At 39.7% G+C, this 17,294-nt stretch overlaps 1 protein-coding gene across 1 annotated transcript in view; it reads left to right on the top strand.

Moving 5' to 3' along the window:
• Positions 1 to 17,294, top strand: part of SHB (SH2 domain containing adaptor protein B) — a 56,173-nt gene that overhangs the window by 17,234 nt on the left and 21,645 nt on the right. Inside the window, exon 3 of the mRNA XM_066339868.1 lies at positions 16,974 to 17,189. Within this exon, the coding sequence (XP_066195965.1) occupies positions 16,974 to 17,189 (216 nt within the window). The remainder of the gene's footprint in view (positions 1 to 16,973; positions 17,190 to 17,294) is intronic.

The raw sequence follows: 17,294 nt of genomic DNA, 5'->3' as shown, positions 1-17,294 counted from the left end.
TAGATGAGCTTGTGTACGTGCTCGAGGGCTAGGTGAGTAATATGGCAGAAGGATCTGTGTACTGGATCTGAAGAGCTGGGATCTGTTCCTAGGGATGCTCTAGAGCATTAGGATAATGGTACAGAGATATCTGTTTTCTTGCCTATGTTGTTCAATGCATTCATCCACCTGAGTAATTATGTATTTGTACTACTAGCAAAAGTGAGCCTAAACTAAGGGAAGTGTGTGACGAGGAAGGGCAGGGGTTTAATCTGGAGGAGTTTTAATGAATGTGAGCATTTTGTCAACAGGAGCTGTTTTAAAATTAAATGGGATATTAGAGAAAATTCCAAAAGAAAAATCACAGCTTTCTTCATAGGCTCCCGACATTGCAATCCTCTTATTTTCTTCTTTTTGTATGTATTTTTCATCCTGTTTCTATATGCATCATCCTAGGCTGTGCAGTAGAACACCAGTGAGCAAGTCTAATTAGCTCATACTTAGAGATTTTGTGCTTGGCCTTCTTTCCATGAGGATGCAGAAAGCTGAGACCACTCTCTAGGTGCGGACAGGGCTAGAAGGGTAAATGCCTTCCTGCACTTTACTGCTTCTTTATAGGGACTGAGGTAAAAGTCCTTGGCTGCATCACAATGGAATCTCTAATGCATGACAGGCAGCCTAGCAAAAGCAGTACACCTGTTTTAACTGGGAGCTTCCCATGGACATGCTGGGAGAAGCAGTTCAGTCTTCATGCAAGCTATCACAGAAATGCTGGGAGTATGGAGAAAACAGCATTCCCATGAACCTGCACCTACTTTAAAAGGTCTTGAGTGTCATTTCCCTTGTAACTAGAAAGGCTGTTTTTTTGTTCAGACATGTAACTTCATCTGAATAGTCACTACAGCACATTGGTGGTGAGTCAGGTCTTGTAAAATTCTTTACCACGTGGCCTCTGGCATGTTGCTTGTTGGCACTGAGTTTACAACTGCAAATAATATAAGAAGAGCAATGATAACTACTTTGATAAATGCTTTGATTAGGATGCCTAGATTAGCACATACAGCATGGAAAGTTTAGGAATAATGTTGGCCTATTGAAAAATCCCTGAGCCTAGCAATCTAACCAGATCTTTTAAGCAGTGTAGTTGCTCTGTGTGCTGTCTGTCTGTACTTGAGCATGGTGGACAGCTGTAGCCAACATAGAAGAGTCAGTGTGTTTGTCCACTAAACTCAACAGCTGGCATAATTTCAAAAAACTTTAAGCTCCTTCTCTTGTTCCTACATTTGTGTGTTTCAATTCTAATTCTCTTTGAGAGTCTAGCAATAGGCTAACCATGACTGGAAATCCACCCCAAATGGGAATCGATCCATTGTCAATGCGCCTCATTTGGTCCTATGAATTCCTCACTAGCACTATTATTGTCCTGTTTTCCAGGTGATGTGAATAGACCACATGCTGGTCATTCTAGTAGAAAAGCTTTAAGATTTTTTTTCCTTTTAAAGTGTGGAAAAGTGCAAGGTAACTCTTCACTCTTGAAATTTGATCTGTATGTGCTCTTATCTCAACATTTGCAATGTGGAGAGCCACTGGGTAGGATTCTAAGAAGATCTGCACACAGAGGAAAGTTTGTGACTGGTAAGAAGATGGTTTTATTTACTTGCTGGGATTTTCCTATAGAGCAGCACTGGAAATCTTGGGGAGCTCTTCCTTGAAGTGACAAAGGAGGGATGCCTGATGTGTTCTGAGCATTCCTATCATTTGGTGCATAGTGCTAGTGTTACTGTCACCTGCTGCTATCCTGTAGAGCAAAATTCCTTGCAGCTCATGAGAAGTGAAGGCATATGCTCTGAACAGCTGTGCTTCTTCTTTAAAGTATGCTAGATGTAATGTTAATTAGAAACCTCCTGGGCTTCAGCATCTATTTCAAGTTGTTTCTTAATTTGGAATTTGGACAGGCATTACATTGGGCAATGATTTAAAGAAAAGAAATTGTCTAGGAACAATTGCAGAAGAGAACTTCTTCCTTGGCATTAGGTCTAATGTGCATGAAATTGAGAGATTCAGTTTGAAATAGTGCTGGACCTGCTTCAATACAAGTACTTACGTTTTCTGAGCAAAGCAATAGATCTCACATGTGCTATGAAACCTACCCGTTTAGAAGCATGTCCAGTTGCCAGGATCATCAATACTTCTCTTCCTGTCTTCATGTGCGCTTTGTACCCCATCAGTGACTGTGAGAAGATAAAGCCAGAAAGGATAGAGCATAGTTTCTCATGTCATGAGAGACTGCAATGTGTTGTGGTTGCTGTAACTAAGTGCATTACTGGGCTGGAAACCAGCTGTGTGTAAAATTAATACAATTTCTTTTGGTTTAAAGGTGTCTCCTCCCCTAGAAAGATTTAAGGTGTTCTCTCTAATGTTTAATACTACATGTTTAATTTAATGTTGGTTTTGCTTGTGGGTTTTTTTCCCTGTTTCAACACCTTCATTTTGGTCTTTTGATTTGATACAGTCTGGAAATGGACTAAATGTGAAACTTGAATAACAAGCCCGAATAAAAATTGACTTTATCACTGTTTCTTGACTTGTTCTCATGAAGACAAAGTTTATGCTCCAAAGAATGGAAACAAGATGTCCAGAACTTTGGAAAAGTACATCGGAATTATAGTAGACTACTTGAGAGTGCATGTTGAAGGATAACAACTTCATTCATTCACTTTACTTGCTCACTGTCTGATAAATCTGGCCTATGTACTTGCATAAAAAGCTGAGTGAAGGAATGGATACTTGGCTGTTTGGGAAAAAGAAACCAGTGAGCTCAAAATGCTGTTTAACCCTTGCCTGCAGTCTGGATGACTTGTGTTGGAAAAGAAGCAGTAGGTTCAAGCCACTTTTGATCAGGATGGTTAATTTGACAAAATCTACTTTCCTAATACAAGGAACATGTGTAATGTATGCAGGCGCTTTTTCCTTGGTGCCTACATGTGCTTTGTATGCAGCATTGCCTGTGACCTAGGGAGTTAATTTGTGTTTCTTACTATGCTGCTTTGATTCTATGTCTGTTTTCACCTGCCAGTTACCACAGGTCTTCCCTCTACTCTGTCCTTTTCATCCCCAGATAAGTTGAAGATTTTGGACTGCTTTTCTTAAGAACAATGGTGCTCTTCATATAGGATGTGAATTGCCTGTCCCTTCAAGACAGCGATGCTTCTGGCAGCAGTTTGAGTAGCACTGAGGTCTGTGTGGTCCAGGAGGATCTGTAATTTTAGAACTCCAGCAGCTGTCTCTTGAGAAATATGAAAAAGAGAGCTATGACCCTAGAGTGAAAAGAAAAAGTATTCATTGGAATATTGGTATTATTTTGGTTACAAAGGTAAAAAAAGCTACTGTGTTCTCATTTTGTGTCCTACTGACTGGTTCAAGTCCTTTTAATCTCCCTCCCATCACACTTCTACCTTCCTCCCCCCAGTCCCTACCCTCTAGTATGTTGAATTTGAAGGTGTCTCACTTCTCTGGTAAACTAGAGGGATAGAAAAGATGTACTTCATCTTGGGGCAAAGGATTCTCTTAGGTAGAACATACGTGAATGTAAATGGCTGGGGATCCTCTGCCTGTCCTGTAGAGATTGGTGTGAGTTGTATAAACTCTAAATTGGATAAACTAAATAAAAAATGAAACTTTTTTGCATTTTCGCTTGTTATCAGACCTCTGTAGACTGTGATTAATTCTGATTTAATCAGTGTTCCATCTGTTCTTTCCATGCCTGAAAAGGCTTAGAGGCCGTGAACACAAACTGAAATAAGAGGTTCATTGAATACAGGGCAGGGAGGGGGGGAATCTCACTATGAAGACAGTCAAATTGTGGAGAAGGTGGCCTAGTGAGATTACATAGTCTCCATCTTTGGGAATTTTCAAGACTGGACTGAGAAATCTTGTCTGACTCTGTAGCTAAAACCTGCTTTGAGTAAGACATTGAACAAGATGACTTCCACTTCCTGAGATCTTGTTTAAGCTGGCTTGTTTTATGATCCTGCAACTGATTTGTGAAAGTGAGAAGTGTCTGTGAGAGTCAGCATATCCTAGACTAGATTGCTGGAAGCCATATTTGTTTAGTCTCAGTTGATTTCCAGCGTCACCACCATGACATATGTTCCCAATACTGAACCTTTTCAGCTTTGTCCCTGGGAAGACCAAACAGGTGACTATGAGGCATAAGGAAACAGTCTGCTGAAATGCATCTTGAGCAGAGGCTTATCCACAAATATTCCAGTTTTGTGGAGGTAACCCTAGATGGACAGAATCCATGCTGAAAGCATGCTGTTGCAGCAAGGGAGTATGATTCTTGACAGCTGTTCACTATCACTTTGTGGGAGGAAGGAGCAGAGGCTGAACAGATGGGCTTCCAGACTGCACTCAGCCTATATGTGCACTTCTGGGCTCTCTTGGCAGGAATTCTGGGTGCTTTCCAGGTGGAGGTATGATGAAAGCATAGGTGACTGATATTATTGTGGTCTGCCACAGCAGAGGAAACAAACACTGTAAACTCATACTTGGGTCTGACTGGAAGGAGTGTAATTGTATTAGGCAGGGGACATCTTGCTAGCTTACCAGTTCAGCTCTCAGTTTTCTCAAACCGGTGCCAGCTCTATTTCTTCTTGCAACATTGCTCAAAAGCAAAATGTGGAGAATTTGTTATATGAAGAATCAGCAGTGTATGGGAGATGTAGACTGTCACCGATGAGTTTTACATGGAATTGTTATATGGAGCTGTAATAGTGATACTAAAAGAAAAAATGAGATATGCACCTAGGACAAAAAGTGGTACAAAAATTTCTTGTCATACTTGTATGTATCTTCAATTATGCTTTGTTTTCCTTTTCTCTTTCCTCTTATTCTTTTGCAAAGAGGCTTTTAGCTAAAGGAAATGTTTAAGAACAGTGTGTTAATAAACAAGCTAGTGTCAGGATGATGGCCCTGGGAATTGGTATTTCTAGCCTAACTAGGATTTATTGTTTTTTAATGTAAACTAGTGGACATTACATATGCTGTCAAGTCAGAAGGAATTTCTATCATTTCCACAGCTAGCTGTGCTCAACTCAAAGGTCCTGATTGGGGGTCTTTTTTTCCCCCTCCTAAACTAGTGAGAATTTTTTCTCAGAAGGATTTTCTCAAGCATTCTTTCATATTATATTCTCACTCACTCAAATCACTTTGAATTTTTTTTTTATCTGCACCGTACAGAAGAGTTAAGTAAGCTCAAAAGAGCTGGTTAAAAATGAGGTAAACAGAATAGTTCTTTGAATGACCAAAATACCCTTTCAACTCTGGTATTTTGTCATCTTTGTTGTGCTTAGCTTGCTAGTAAATGAATAAAATTTTTGCCTGCTGGTTTTGCATCCAGACTCTGGAAATCCCTAGTGGCAAAATATGAGTGAAACCTTCGGTAAATGAAGCCTGTTTCTGACATCAGCTGTAGTGTAGTAGCTAACAGTTAGGGACCCCAAGCCAGATGAGTGCTTTCATGTCCTTAAAAGTAAATGAGAGTTGAAGATTCTGCCAGTTAGTTCTGTGTCTACTTTTGCCACAGAGACTGTACATCAGGTTACCAACAGTTTAATGTGGCTTCACAGCACTGTCATAGAATGAACTTAAAACTTCAGGGAAAAGTAGTGAGAAACACAATTTTTGTGCTCTTTGCATTTTATGTAGAGTGGCAAAAACATACAGCTTCTCTCCTTCTCTGATTTCTGGCTACGAGGAACTCTGCTGGAAAATGCTCTTTTGGGGGAGCTCAAACATCTATGCAAACACAGCTGTTCATTACCATTCTGGATACTAAATTAGAGGCAATTGTCTGCAGGCGTTCTTTCTGGCTGAGGTTAGGTAAGACTCATCTGGTTTTGGTGTGTTGGTGTGCTGATACGTGCATTAATCTTTATTATCCCTACTCAAGTAAAGACCTAGGAAGCCTTCAGTGTGTTTCTGCTTGCTGATGGACTGTGTTGTCCTCTTGTGACTAAATTTGTTGAATAATACCAATATGCAGATAGAAGATGGAAATATTCAGTCTTCATCTGAACAAGGCTGTGCATTGTTCAGTTTCATGTGTTGGTGCCTTGAAATGGGAGAGTCCACATACATTGTGGTTTTATGAAGCAAGGTGTAGGCATGCAAAACTGATGCTATTGCAGGTTACGCTGACAATTGAAGAGCAACACAGGTAAACCTGGTGGAAATTAGGTTTGCCTGAAGGAACTTGGCTCGCTTTCAGTTCTGCATTCGTTTTTTGTGGAGTGGATAATTAGAAAATGGCTATGATGAAGCAGTGCTGTTCTGGCTCTTGTCTCTGTACAGTCAAACGACAGTTGCACTTGTCTGGGTTGGGCTGCAAGACAGAAGAGTGTGAGCTTTTTCTAAGCAAGTCCTGCAGCAGCAGTTATAGCTCTAATGCAGCCTGAGATTATCTGTGCTGCTGCTTCAGTTGAAATAGAAAGAGAAGAGTGAGATGAAGTTAAAAAAAAAAGGTGATATCTTTCATATATATCCCCCTGATTTTGTATTTTATTTTTGCTGAGTAGCACATACTATTGTCCTTTCCTTTGGCTGTGATATGCACCATCACTAAGATCCTGGCATCATGGTAGGATACAGAGCGTAACAAAAGACAGCCTCTCCAGAATATTTTTTAAATTGTTTTCTTATCTGTCTCTTAAAACAAATAACAAAAAAAAACGCAGCAAAAAACACAGCTTTCCACAATTGTCTCTGTGGGGGTGGTGTTGTGCATTGCAACCGTTTGCATGTACACTGGTTGATGGTTTAGAGATACATATTGGAAAGTAAAAGCATAACTGGAAAATTTACCAGAAAGTGTTGACTCAGTTTTGTGCATCAGGATCATGATTACAGTGAATTTTTATAACATGACTTTTTCTGACTTGACCTAATTGGAAAATATTAAATATTGCACTTCTGAATTTTTGATACTTCCATTGCAAGAAGTGAAGAAAAGTACTGATTTATGATGTTTGCTCATAACTGTCATTTGCTTTCTTAAAGCACTTGTTCTTAATGATCCTGTGCTGACTGCTAACCAGATTTGTTTGCATTTATGTATCAGTGTAAGCACAAATGCTCTTGAGTGATGATGTGATACACTGTATATTGCATACATTTAAACACTGCTGCATGTTCTGTACTGTTGTAAAAGTCTTGTCCAAGGGGAAAACTCAACACCGTGTAACTGACAGATTACTCTGCAAGTTGGCTTTTCACTAGGAATGGACATCCAGTCAGGGTTTACCTGAGTCATATGATAACTAAAGAGAAATCTGCAAGCAAGGGCAAGGTACTGAATATTAGTAGCTGCACAGCTCAGTGCTGAGTACTTGAAATCCTACAAATGCTAGATACAAGTTTCTCCTTCCTTCAATCCCTTGCTGACTTACTTGACACAATGAGTAAAGAGATCATAAGTCAAAGAGGATGAGTTGAAACATTTTCCCGGTAATTTCAGTGTTCATATCCCTGTCACTTTTTCTGTGCTGTCAGCTCTCATTTAATGCATGCAAGGTGTTGGATTGTGAAAAGTAAAATCTATGGTTGCGTATAATGACAACTGAGCAGCTTTCTTCATCTAATCATGAGAAGGTAGAATTCTAAATTAAGCCATTTTTTTCTTCAGGGCTGAACAGCAGATGCAGACCATTTTTTATGTCTGCATTAATGATCCTTATGGTATGCATGTCCAGGACAGTGCTGGACTTTAAATTTACATTGGAAATGTATCTGAAAGCTTGTATGTTCAAGAGGTGGTGATTCATGTCGATTACGTGTTTAGTTGCTGATTAGAATTCCTAGATTATCCCTGTAACTCAGCTTGAATGACAGAACAGAAAGATTGCAACTAGGACAATACTTTCCTTGGGGAAAGCATGTAAAAGTGGGGAAAATTGCAAATAACCACGGTGGCTGATCTCTGCTGCTTGCAATTTGCCATTTGGAAAATTGCAAATTATCACTGTGGCAAATAATCACTATGGCTGTTCCTTGCAGTGAACAGGAGAAAAACCAGATGGTTTAGCATGTGTGGCTTTTAAGTCCTGCCAAAGGAGGAAACGGTACTAATAGTTCCTGCTCTTCCTGGAATGCTGGTTGGGGGAAAAGAGAAGGAAAGAGCTCTTGCAAATGCATCAGATATTGCTTCCAAAGCTTTGACTTTGTTTTCTTAGCATTTTTCTTTAAAAAAGTTACTAATAAAGATAAAATAATGGGTATTAATCAGTGAAGTTTCAGGCTGTTTTGAGCTGGGAGTTGGGGGGTTTTGATGGTTTTTTTGGTTGATTTGTTTTTGGTTTTTTAAATCATGGTGACACAATCATTCACAGGCTGGATGAAAGCAATGCACAAATATCATTTCTGTGTTCTCTTAATGATGTAGCCACCAGGTCTATGCAATAAATCTATTCTAGGAATTACTAAGTAGCAGTTCTTCTCCCTGCCTTCTACTCTCCATGGCAAATGCTAGCAGGTGGCTAAAAGAAGATAACATGTCTCATCTGGCTGAGAATATGTCTCATCTGAGTATGTTAAATCAGATACGGCATTTCTTCTGGCTACGAAAGTCTACTGCCTTACTGTGCCATGTAAGCTGTACCTGTGGGGAACTTCTTCCCACTTGTTGTATGACAGAGCATACTGGGCATGAAGTCTGGAGGGGTGCTTCTGTCTAATTATCCTTCTCTGCCCTCTCCCACATCCCTAGGAGGCTGTGGTGAAAGTCAGTTACATGCAGAAAAAATAACTCCCTTCTGCATAATTCTCATAGAATTAAAGCTCCAGCTCTCAGAAAACAGTTGCCTATTTTGTCTTGGTCATATAAACTCCCTTTTGCTCACATCTGGTTATTGCTTGCTAGTGCAAGCATTCATATCTGACTATATAAATATATATATTTATATTCTTTTTTTTTTTTTTTTATCGGCGCTTATCTCATTTGATTCTTTTGAGTAGGCCTTCAGCAAACAGAGACTTTCACAGGCAGACATGATGCAAGTATCTTCCTTCTCTGTGAGTGTTGAAAAGCATTTAAATGATGACTGGTTTCTTCTTCCACTCCTCTCCTCTCTCAAGGTGATTCCTGTGAAGGTGAAAAACTGTGTTCATGAAGAGCACTGGCAAGGAAATGGGGGCCATCAGTAGGAGTCATGAGCAGCAGGACTGATCTCACTGCAGGAAACAGTCATATTCACTACAAACTTCTCTGTTCTGACCATGGGACAGTTTTAGCTTGTTTGAAATTGGCATTTTAGACCTTGATGTTAGGATGGCTTTCAAGGAAAATTTATTCTGTTTGTGCTAATCTTGAAGCAAATCTTTTGGGACACTGTAGTTTGTGTCTTGGGCTTGTATTAGCTGGTGTACTTGGAAATCCGAGCATAGCACTGTTTCCTAGAGGGCTTCTGTTTCCTCTTACCACAAGAAATGAATGTTCTTTTACACAGCTTAGCAGTTTTGAAGTATGGAATGAGGATCTTGAATTTTTTGGTTTGCATTGTTGCCACTTGGATTGCTCTGTTTAGGCCATGAAACGGTGATCCTTGAATCCCAAAGGTCAGTACTCCAGACAAGTCAAGAAAACCTACAGACAAACCAGGAATATAGTGCTGTGATGTAACTGGCTGCAGCAGCATCTGGAGTTGGCTCTTAGTCAAGCAGCAGTAAACATACAGACTTGCAGAGTTTTTTGGGCTCTTGTCCCCTCATCTAAATAAAAAGGGCATCCCTACTCCTCTTCTGTGTCTTACTGAAAAATGTGCAAGAGTTAATAGGTCAGCAGCATCAAAGCACCTCCAAAGAGGCAAAATCTGCAGAAATCAAGAATTTTAAACTGACAGTTAGGGAGTTGAATCGCTGCTTACTTATCAGAAAATATGGTGTTGAGGGGGAAGGCTTTATAGAATAAATTTCTGCTTCTAGGGAACTGAAGAAATTTATTTTTTTACATCTTTACTTCTGCCAAAAGAGTAATACATCTCTAAGGATAATTTTCATGTCCTTTAGAAACAGTACTGCTGTCCTTCCAGGCCACCAGGATTTACATTTTCTTCCCGTGTATTTTATTTTTTAATCAGCATCCTTTGACTCCACCAACAGCCACCCTCGTCTTCCTCACCCATTCCACCCTCAAAGACTAACATGTGCTTACTATCTTCTTGGCCAGGGTAGTGCTTTAATTCAATACATACCTTCCATGGAAAATGTTAATGGGTTTTTTTGCCATTTTATTGATGCTTATCATAAACGGCCTTCTCCCTGCCTGCCTCTGCTCTCACTGGCCTAACAGCTTTCCTTTTTATCAGGACTGTTGGATTGTAAGGTTGCTCTGAATGCTTCTTCCTGGGATAATGAGTCATACTTGGACTTTAGTAGTATTTCCGGCATGATGCAGGCAATGTGAAAATGTTGATTTTCACATCATGCAGTTATGCCAAGCCCTCATAGGGGAACAAATGCCTGTTCATTCTTGGAAAGTGGCTCACTTCTGAGTCACTTGGCTTCTGTTCAGAAGAAAAGATGAGGGAAGGAAGATCTTCTCATATCCAGCTTTTCCCGCAGGAAAATCTGCAATAATTACCATTGGGCGGCAGTTGCTGCAGTCTCAAAGGAAAACAGCCTTCCCTGCCACTGGAATATAATTGCTGTTCCCTTGTGTCCCAGCAGTCAGAGGCATCCAGCTGGATCTGGAAGCAGAGGAAAAAGCAGTTTGATTTCTGGTGACCTGAGGCGAAATTTGAACAGAAGTAAAACTTAGCTTCACTAGTGAATAGGCTTTGCAGTAACAAAATGAGACTGCTGCTTCACGAGTCCTGAAATACTTTCAGACTGTCTTTCCGAAATGGATGTGAAAAGAAACATTAATGGTGGAGCTTGGATAAGTAAACAATTGGTTGAGTATTTTGACCTGTTTATCTGGGAATTAATTCAATAGAAGCAAATGTTCATATCAGGGTGATCTTTGCATTAATCTGTCTTATGCCTCTGGCAAACTAGCAAGTTACTGGTTGATGTATTGCCTACCCATACACCTGGAGCAAACAGCTCAGTGCCCTTCAAGGTGATTACTTGCCAGTTCAGTGATTTTCCATTAGAAGCCTCAAGAGCAGAACTTGTGTAAAGCAGAGGTTTGGGCCATTTCAGAAAAACTTATGCCTTGAACTCTGAGCAGGAACTCTGCAGATGGCTCTTTGTTGTATGTGATCAGATCTGGCCCTGCTATGACTTTTACCTTTAGAGATTGCCAGGCTGTCAGGGTAATGTTGAGGGAAGTGCATCAGATACTCACCAGTACCTCTCAGTGTGAACCCGAGCATTTTCAAATTTCTTTCTCCTTCCACTGATAACTTCCAATTTTCAGTGACAGGTCAGAATACAAGGAATGCAATTGGCTGTTGTCCACAAACAGGCCTTGTTCCTGGTTATGTTCTCATGTACTTCTTGTCTTTTTTTAATACGGTATTTTGTTTTTCCCAGATTTAGTCACAGAAAGCCAGTGTGCTTATAGCAAGTCCTCCAAGCACTTTGTGGACTGCCCTTTTAGGGCTTTTGAATATAAAATGTTTGAATCCACATTCCAGAAGTTCTGCTGTTCATAAGTCTGCTCTGACTATCGTAGTTGAGGACAGGTTAGCATGTTCTTTTGTTGCAGAAGCACTCTCTCTCCGCATGGGGAATTCTGTGTATCAAGGAGGAAAAAATGAAGGAAGTGGACTCTGTTCAGGGTATAGTTGTTTGCTTGCTTGTTTTAATCAAATACCTGTATCTTTCTGATGATAAATATTTGGTCTGTGTGTCTTGAAAAGTCTTGTGCTGATTTTCAGATAAAGTCGCTTCAGTGTTGAGATCCTTGTAACTGGAATTATCTGGTAGATTTGAGTGACACAAATGCACTCAGCGAGAATAGCAGCACAGTATTTGGTGTTCACTGAAGGCTGGTTAGTTTTGTGTGTAATTAATAGCAGGTAGTGTTTTTTGTTTGGTTAGTGGGAAACTAAATTCAGGTCAGTAGGATTAAAGTTGTTTAAAAGCTGACTTCTGGAAAGAGAGCAGAAAAGCAGCAACCACCTGGAGGAGACTTGGAGTCTGAATTCAGAGGTAGGAGGACAGAAATTCTTCTAGCTGACAGCTTGACAGCTGTCCTCTGTACAACCTTATTCCTGCATTGTGTTTACATGTTAATGTGTGTTAAATGAATGAATGAAAAAAATCTACTGGGCTTCCAGCAAATAACTATGTATTTGAACAAATGTAACTGCATGCAAAAATGACCTTGAAAATCATTGCACTTACATTCAGGGCTTCTAGCAACAGCTGCTTGTTGGAGTTAGGAGTATTTTCAAGTATTTTGTTTCATGCTTTCTGAAATAGAATGTAGCTTTATTAGGCAATGTGACCAGATACACTCTGTGAATTCTGTACTAAGAACTACATTCTGTTGAATGGAGCTGAGTGCAGCTAAATGTCCCGTGTAAAATCCCTTCAAGTTGAATTCTGTTCTCTGAGTATTGCTCTTAGGCTTGTCAGATACAAAGAGTGTTGATTATCCTTGTACTTTGCTTAAAAGTCAGTTTTGGTGCTAGCTTTTCAAAAGCTGACCTTGCATCTCAGTACTGTTTCCAGCATGAGACCTTCATAGTCAGATTTTGGCTAGAGAAAGCAGCTGAGGAACTGTAGGACTATCATTTTAATTTGGCACCAGTTTTGAAAGCTGTAACTGAGATGGAGAGGCATCTGGTTTATCACTTTCATACCTGATATATGTGGGCCAGTGCATTTTGAAATCTGACGTACTAGCAGCTTTATTGTGCTGCTGTTGATCAATCTGTAAGTTAATGTGACTGTATCCAATTGCACTGTGCTTCAGTGGAGCATGCATAAATTACAGATTGCTGTCAAACTGATAAAGAAACACCTATGTCTGTCTTACCACTGATGCTGTGATTTCTTGCATGTAATTTGTTTAAAAGGTTTCTCAGTAGAATGGTGGAGGTTGAAAAAATCTGGGAATTGATATAACTTAGTGATTTTGTCTCTTGCAGGTTAAGATTCTTCCTGTATATTAGATGTACATGAGCAAGATATGCTGTTACTGTGATGCAGGAACCTGTTTTTGCATCCCAGCCTACCCAGTCATTGTTCATTGTCTTTCACCACAACAGAACAAAAACTCTTGCAGTCCCTTAACTCAGGGAATCTCTCTATGACTGACATTGTCTGCATGATTGTGGCAGTGAGACTCCTGCATTTTGCTTGTCTAATGTCTCATCAAAAGAAATGTTAAAAAAAGGGGCTATAAAATGGCATTGAGTTTATTACTGCCTGGTGACGTTTACAGATGTGCCTGATTTGGGAAAATGGGCTTTTATATTATCAGAACTTTTTAAAATAGTGCAGCTACATTGTCTGACCTCTTGTTAGTGCGTGCTTGAGTTTGAGATGACGGAAGTATCTATTGATATCTGGCCGTTATAGAATGATCTGGTTGTTTTTCAGTCTGTTGCATCCTTTTGGAAGGCAAGCTGTAGAAGTTCACCTGTTGGGTTCTGTAAGCAAGTAGTAATGTTTTCAACCTTCTGTTGGCTTTGTAGCTGTTCTACTTCTCTGATTATATATCCCCTAATTCTCTCCAAACTATTTTCAGGAATACAGTGCATCTGTGTGTAGTCCTGTAGAATTATTTAGGGCTGTTAAGGTGTTTGGTGTGGCTGCTTGTCCAGAGTTCCAGCTCTGTTCTGTATGTGAGCATCAGAATTGTTCATCGAGTGAGAAGAGCGAGGTCAAGTCGAGTCTTCTATCTCATAGTGTTGCCTCAGTTTCTCTACCTCTCTTGGCTGGGTTCTTGGTTTTACACAGGAGCCCAGACTTCGAGAGCCTGATTCTGTAATAAACGCTGATCCGTGAGAACAAGAATTATTTGTAGGACTCTTCCAGGCTGCTAGAAAAATTAGTGCTTTTAAAACTTCAATTGTTACTACTTCTGTTGGCTATTAACTTAATGCTGAATTGTATACAAATGTACTTTTAATCAGCAATAAGAATTCAAATTATATAGTCAATAAAAGTGAATTTCTAAAGAAAAAGTTAAATTAACATAGTTTCTGACTTTGTAATCATTCTAAAGATTACTTTAGCCCTTAGAGCTGTTACTGTTAGAGGCTGTAAAATTACCATGAGAAGTGCTTCATCACAAATATTCTCTTGTCTTCTACTATCTGATTCTTGAATATCAAGTTTGCAGTGAGCTATCAGTGTGTATAGTACTAATAGTGCTTTATGGTACGGATTCAGCTGTGCTGTTGTTTATTGAAGGGAACTTTTTCTGATATAGCTTTTAGTAAAATTGCTTTTATTTACAAATATTGTCAAAGCTGAATTTTCAAGCGTATTTATACAAAGCTTTACAAAAGAGATTTATGTGTGTATAAGTGTATGTACATGCATATGTTTTTATATATCACAGAATGTGCTGAGTTGGAAGGGATCCACAAGAATCGTTAAGTCCAACTCCTGGCCCTGCACATCCCTCCCTCTAGGTTGTATCTTTTCCTAGGAAAACTTTTCTGCTTTAGAGTCAAATATTCTTGGTTTTTCTCATTATGCTTCCTGAACATGAACAGCCTTCTATTTACTGGTAAACTCTTCTGTATGGTCTGATGCTTTGGTCTTCTGGGTAAAAGAAAAATGTCAGACAAGAGTTCGTGTATTGAAATATGCTCACACACAAAGAGTCAATTGCATAGCTGTATTTGGCACACAAATTTGTGTTTGGCACTTAAAACTGATTTGGGTGAATCCTAGCTTCTGTTCCTCAGAAATGCACATTTCGTTCCTCAGAAATGCACATTTCTTGGTATAGCATTGACTGGATCCACAGTACTGAAAGGCAAAAAGATACATACCACTTTTCTGACTTCAGAAGAAACAAAATGTTTATCTTTTTGATCCAGAGTACTCAAGAGAGCTGTGTATTCTTTCTATTACATTTTTTCTCAGCATTTTTTCTTGATGTGGTTGTTCATAACTAGAAATTAACAGGATGTATCTTGCTTGCATTTACACGTTCATTAATTTTGGTATATATTTCTTCAAATTTACCATATTTTAATGTATAAATTAAGAATTTTTTTCAAGGAGTAAGGGCACTGTCATTTTGCAGACTTTTCACTGTGCTTTGTAGTCATTTGGAGAAATTACATGATTATAATATTCTTGTTGATATATTAATTGATTGATAACGTCTGTTATAGTGACAGAGAGAACTGCTCTAGATCTTTGCTTCATTTGTAGCTTAAAAAGTTCTCTCACTGAGTCTTTTTGTGCTTTGCAATTTGCAACATTATTGGTGTTCTTATTTTGTCATTGCAGTGGTCAGTATAATCACACAACATCTGAAGTTGGAAGGTGCCTCTCGATATCATTTAATAAAAAATCCTTTTCAAGAAGGATCAGCAAGAATAGGTTGCCCATAACTGTGTCCAGTCAGATCTTGAATATTTTCAAGGATGGATACTTCAGAGCCTCTCCAGGCAGCCTATTTTGTGTTTGATCACTATCATGGTCAAAACGCGTTTTCATGTGTTCGGATGGAATTGCATATATTTTAACTTGTGCCTGTTAAATCTTGTCCTGTCACTGGGCACTGTCAATAAAAGTCTGTCTCCATGTTCTCTCTCTTCCATCAGGTATTTATATACATTGATAATGTCCCCACTAAACCTTATTTTCTCCTGGCTAGCAAGTCTCAAACTCTTTCAGCCTCTCCTCATGTGAAGAGTGCTTCAGTCCCATTATTGAATTTCACAGCCTTTTGCCGAAACTTCCAGCAGTATTCTATGTCTTTCTTCTGCTGGGCAGGTGGTAACTGGACCCAGCAGTCCAGATGTGGCCTCACCAGTGCTGAGTAGAGGAGAAGAATCACATCTGTGTTCAGCACTCCTGATGCACCCCAGGTTGGGTTGTCTCTCATTACTGTGAGGGTGCATTGCTGGCTCATGTTTAACTTGCTGAAATACAGGACTCCAAAGTCCTTCCCTGCTGAGCAGCTTTCTAGCCTGTTGGCCTGCCATTTTCCAACATCTCTGGGTCCCTTTGAATGGTAGCACAGCCACCTGGTCTATCACTCACTCCACCCAGTTTTGTATCAGTAGATGGAGGGGCCTGTGGCTTTACCTAACCAAGGCTCTGTAAACTCCAAAGAATAGAGACACCTACCATGGCCTGCCTTGTAACCTGTCCCAGGGCTGCACCACACACCAGGAGAGGAAGGTACCCACAATGTACCACTTGAATCTCCTGAGCTGCCTCTTATGTCTGTTACTTCTTAGTGCTGCTTCTTATTCTGCTCAAGAAGGTTTGGTTCTGACTGCTTTTCAGGCAGCTGAAAGCTGCTGTTACAACCCCCTTCATGTGAGACAAGCTCTAATGCATTTGTTCAGTTTTCTTACTTTAGTCCTAGCTCATTTTTGGCTGATATTTTGTAGGTGTAAATGTAAACAATTTTTTTATCAGTTTATACAGTTGTACTGTGGGATTTGGTTTTTTATGTTCTTTGTATCTTTAAGTTTCGCTTCAGAACCATCTCCTACTGAAGAGCTAACTATAGCAAATTTCAGTGTTATTGGGAATTTATGTACAGTTACTTGTGAGTGTGCTTTATGCCAGCAGACAGGGATTCTGTGCTTCCTGCAGTCTGGCTCTCTACAAGCTGGGAAATGTTGGTGGAAGCATGAAGCTGTGGTTGTTAACTGGAGCAAACATTTGCTTCCAGCCAGTTACCAGTGTAGAGGTAGAATTTAGAAGTCTTGTACAAGCTTGTCATCTCTATAATTATGTGGCTATTAAGAAATGGGTGGAAGTTGAATGCTCTAAAATTATAGACTGTAATGATAAGACATGGTTAGTAGTGATTCTGATGCAATTTTCCTCCTTGCCAACAGAGTTTCAACAGCAGGAAGGCGTAAAGTCCCATCAGAAAAACATGCAGCTCTATGACACACCCTATGAACCAGAAGGCAGTGGTGTGGAATCCGATTCTGAAAGTGTGGTGAGTCGCCGTTTACGAGAAAGCAAATTGCCACAGGATGATGACAGGCCTGCAGATGAGTATGATCAGCCGTGGGAGTGGAACAAAGTCACCATCCCAGCTTTGGCAGGTATGATTCCTAGATCCCAGCCTCAAAATTCTCTCTGACAGTTATAGCATATATACTTGCCTTTGGGGTAAATCAAATGCTTATGCTCTTTTGATGTGTGTGTGT

The sequence above is a fragment of the Sylvia atricapilla genome, chromosome Z, assembly GCF_009819655.1.
Source record: "Sylvia atricapilla isolate bSylAtr1 chromosome Z, bSylAtr1.pri, whole genome shotgun sequence".
Classification (NCBI taxonomy): Eukaryota; Metazoa; Chordata; class Aves; order Passeriformes; family Sylviidae; genus Sylvia; species Sylvia atricapilla.
Note: the sequence above shows the minus strand (reverse complement) of the source record. Positions and strands in the feature narration are given on the sequence as shown.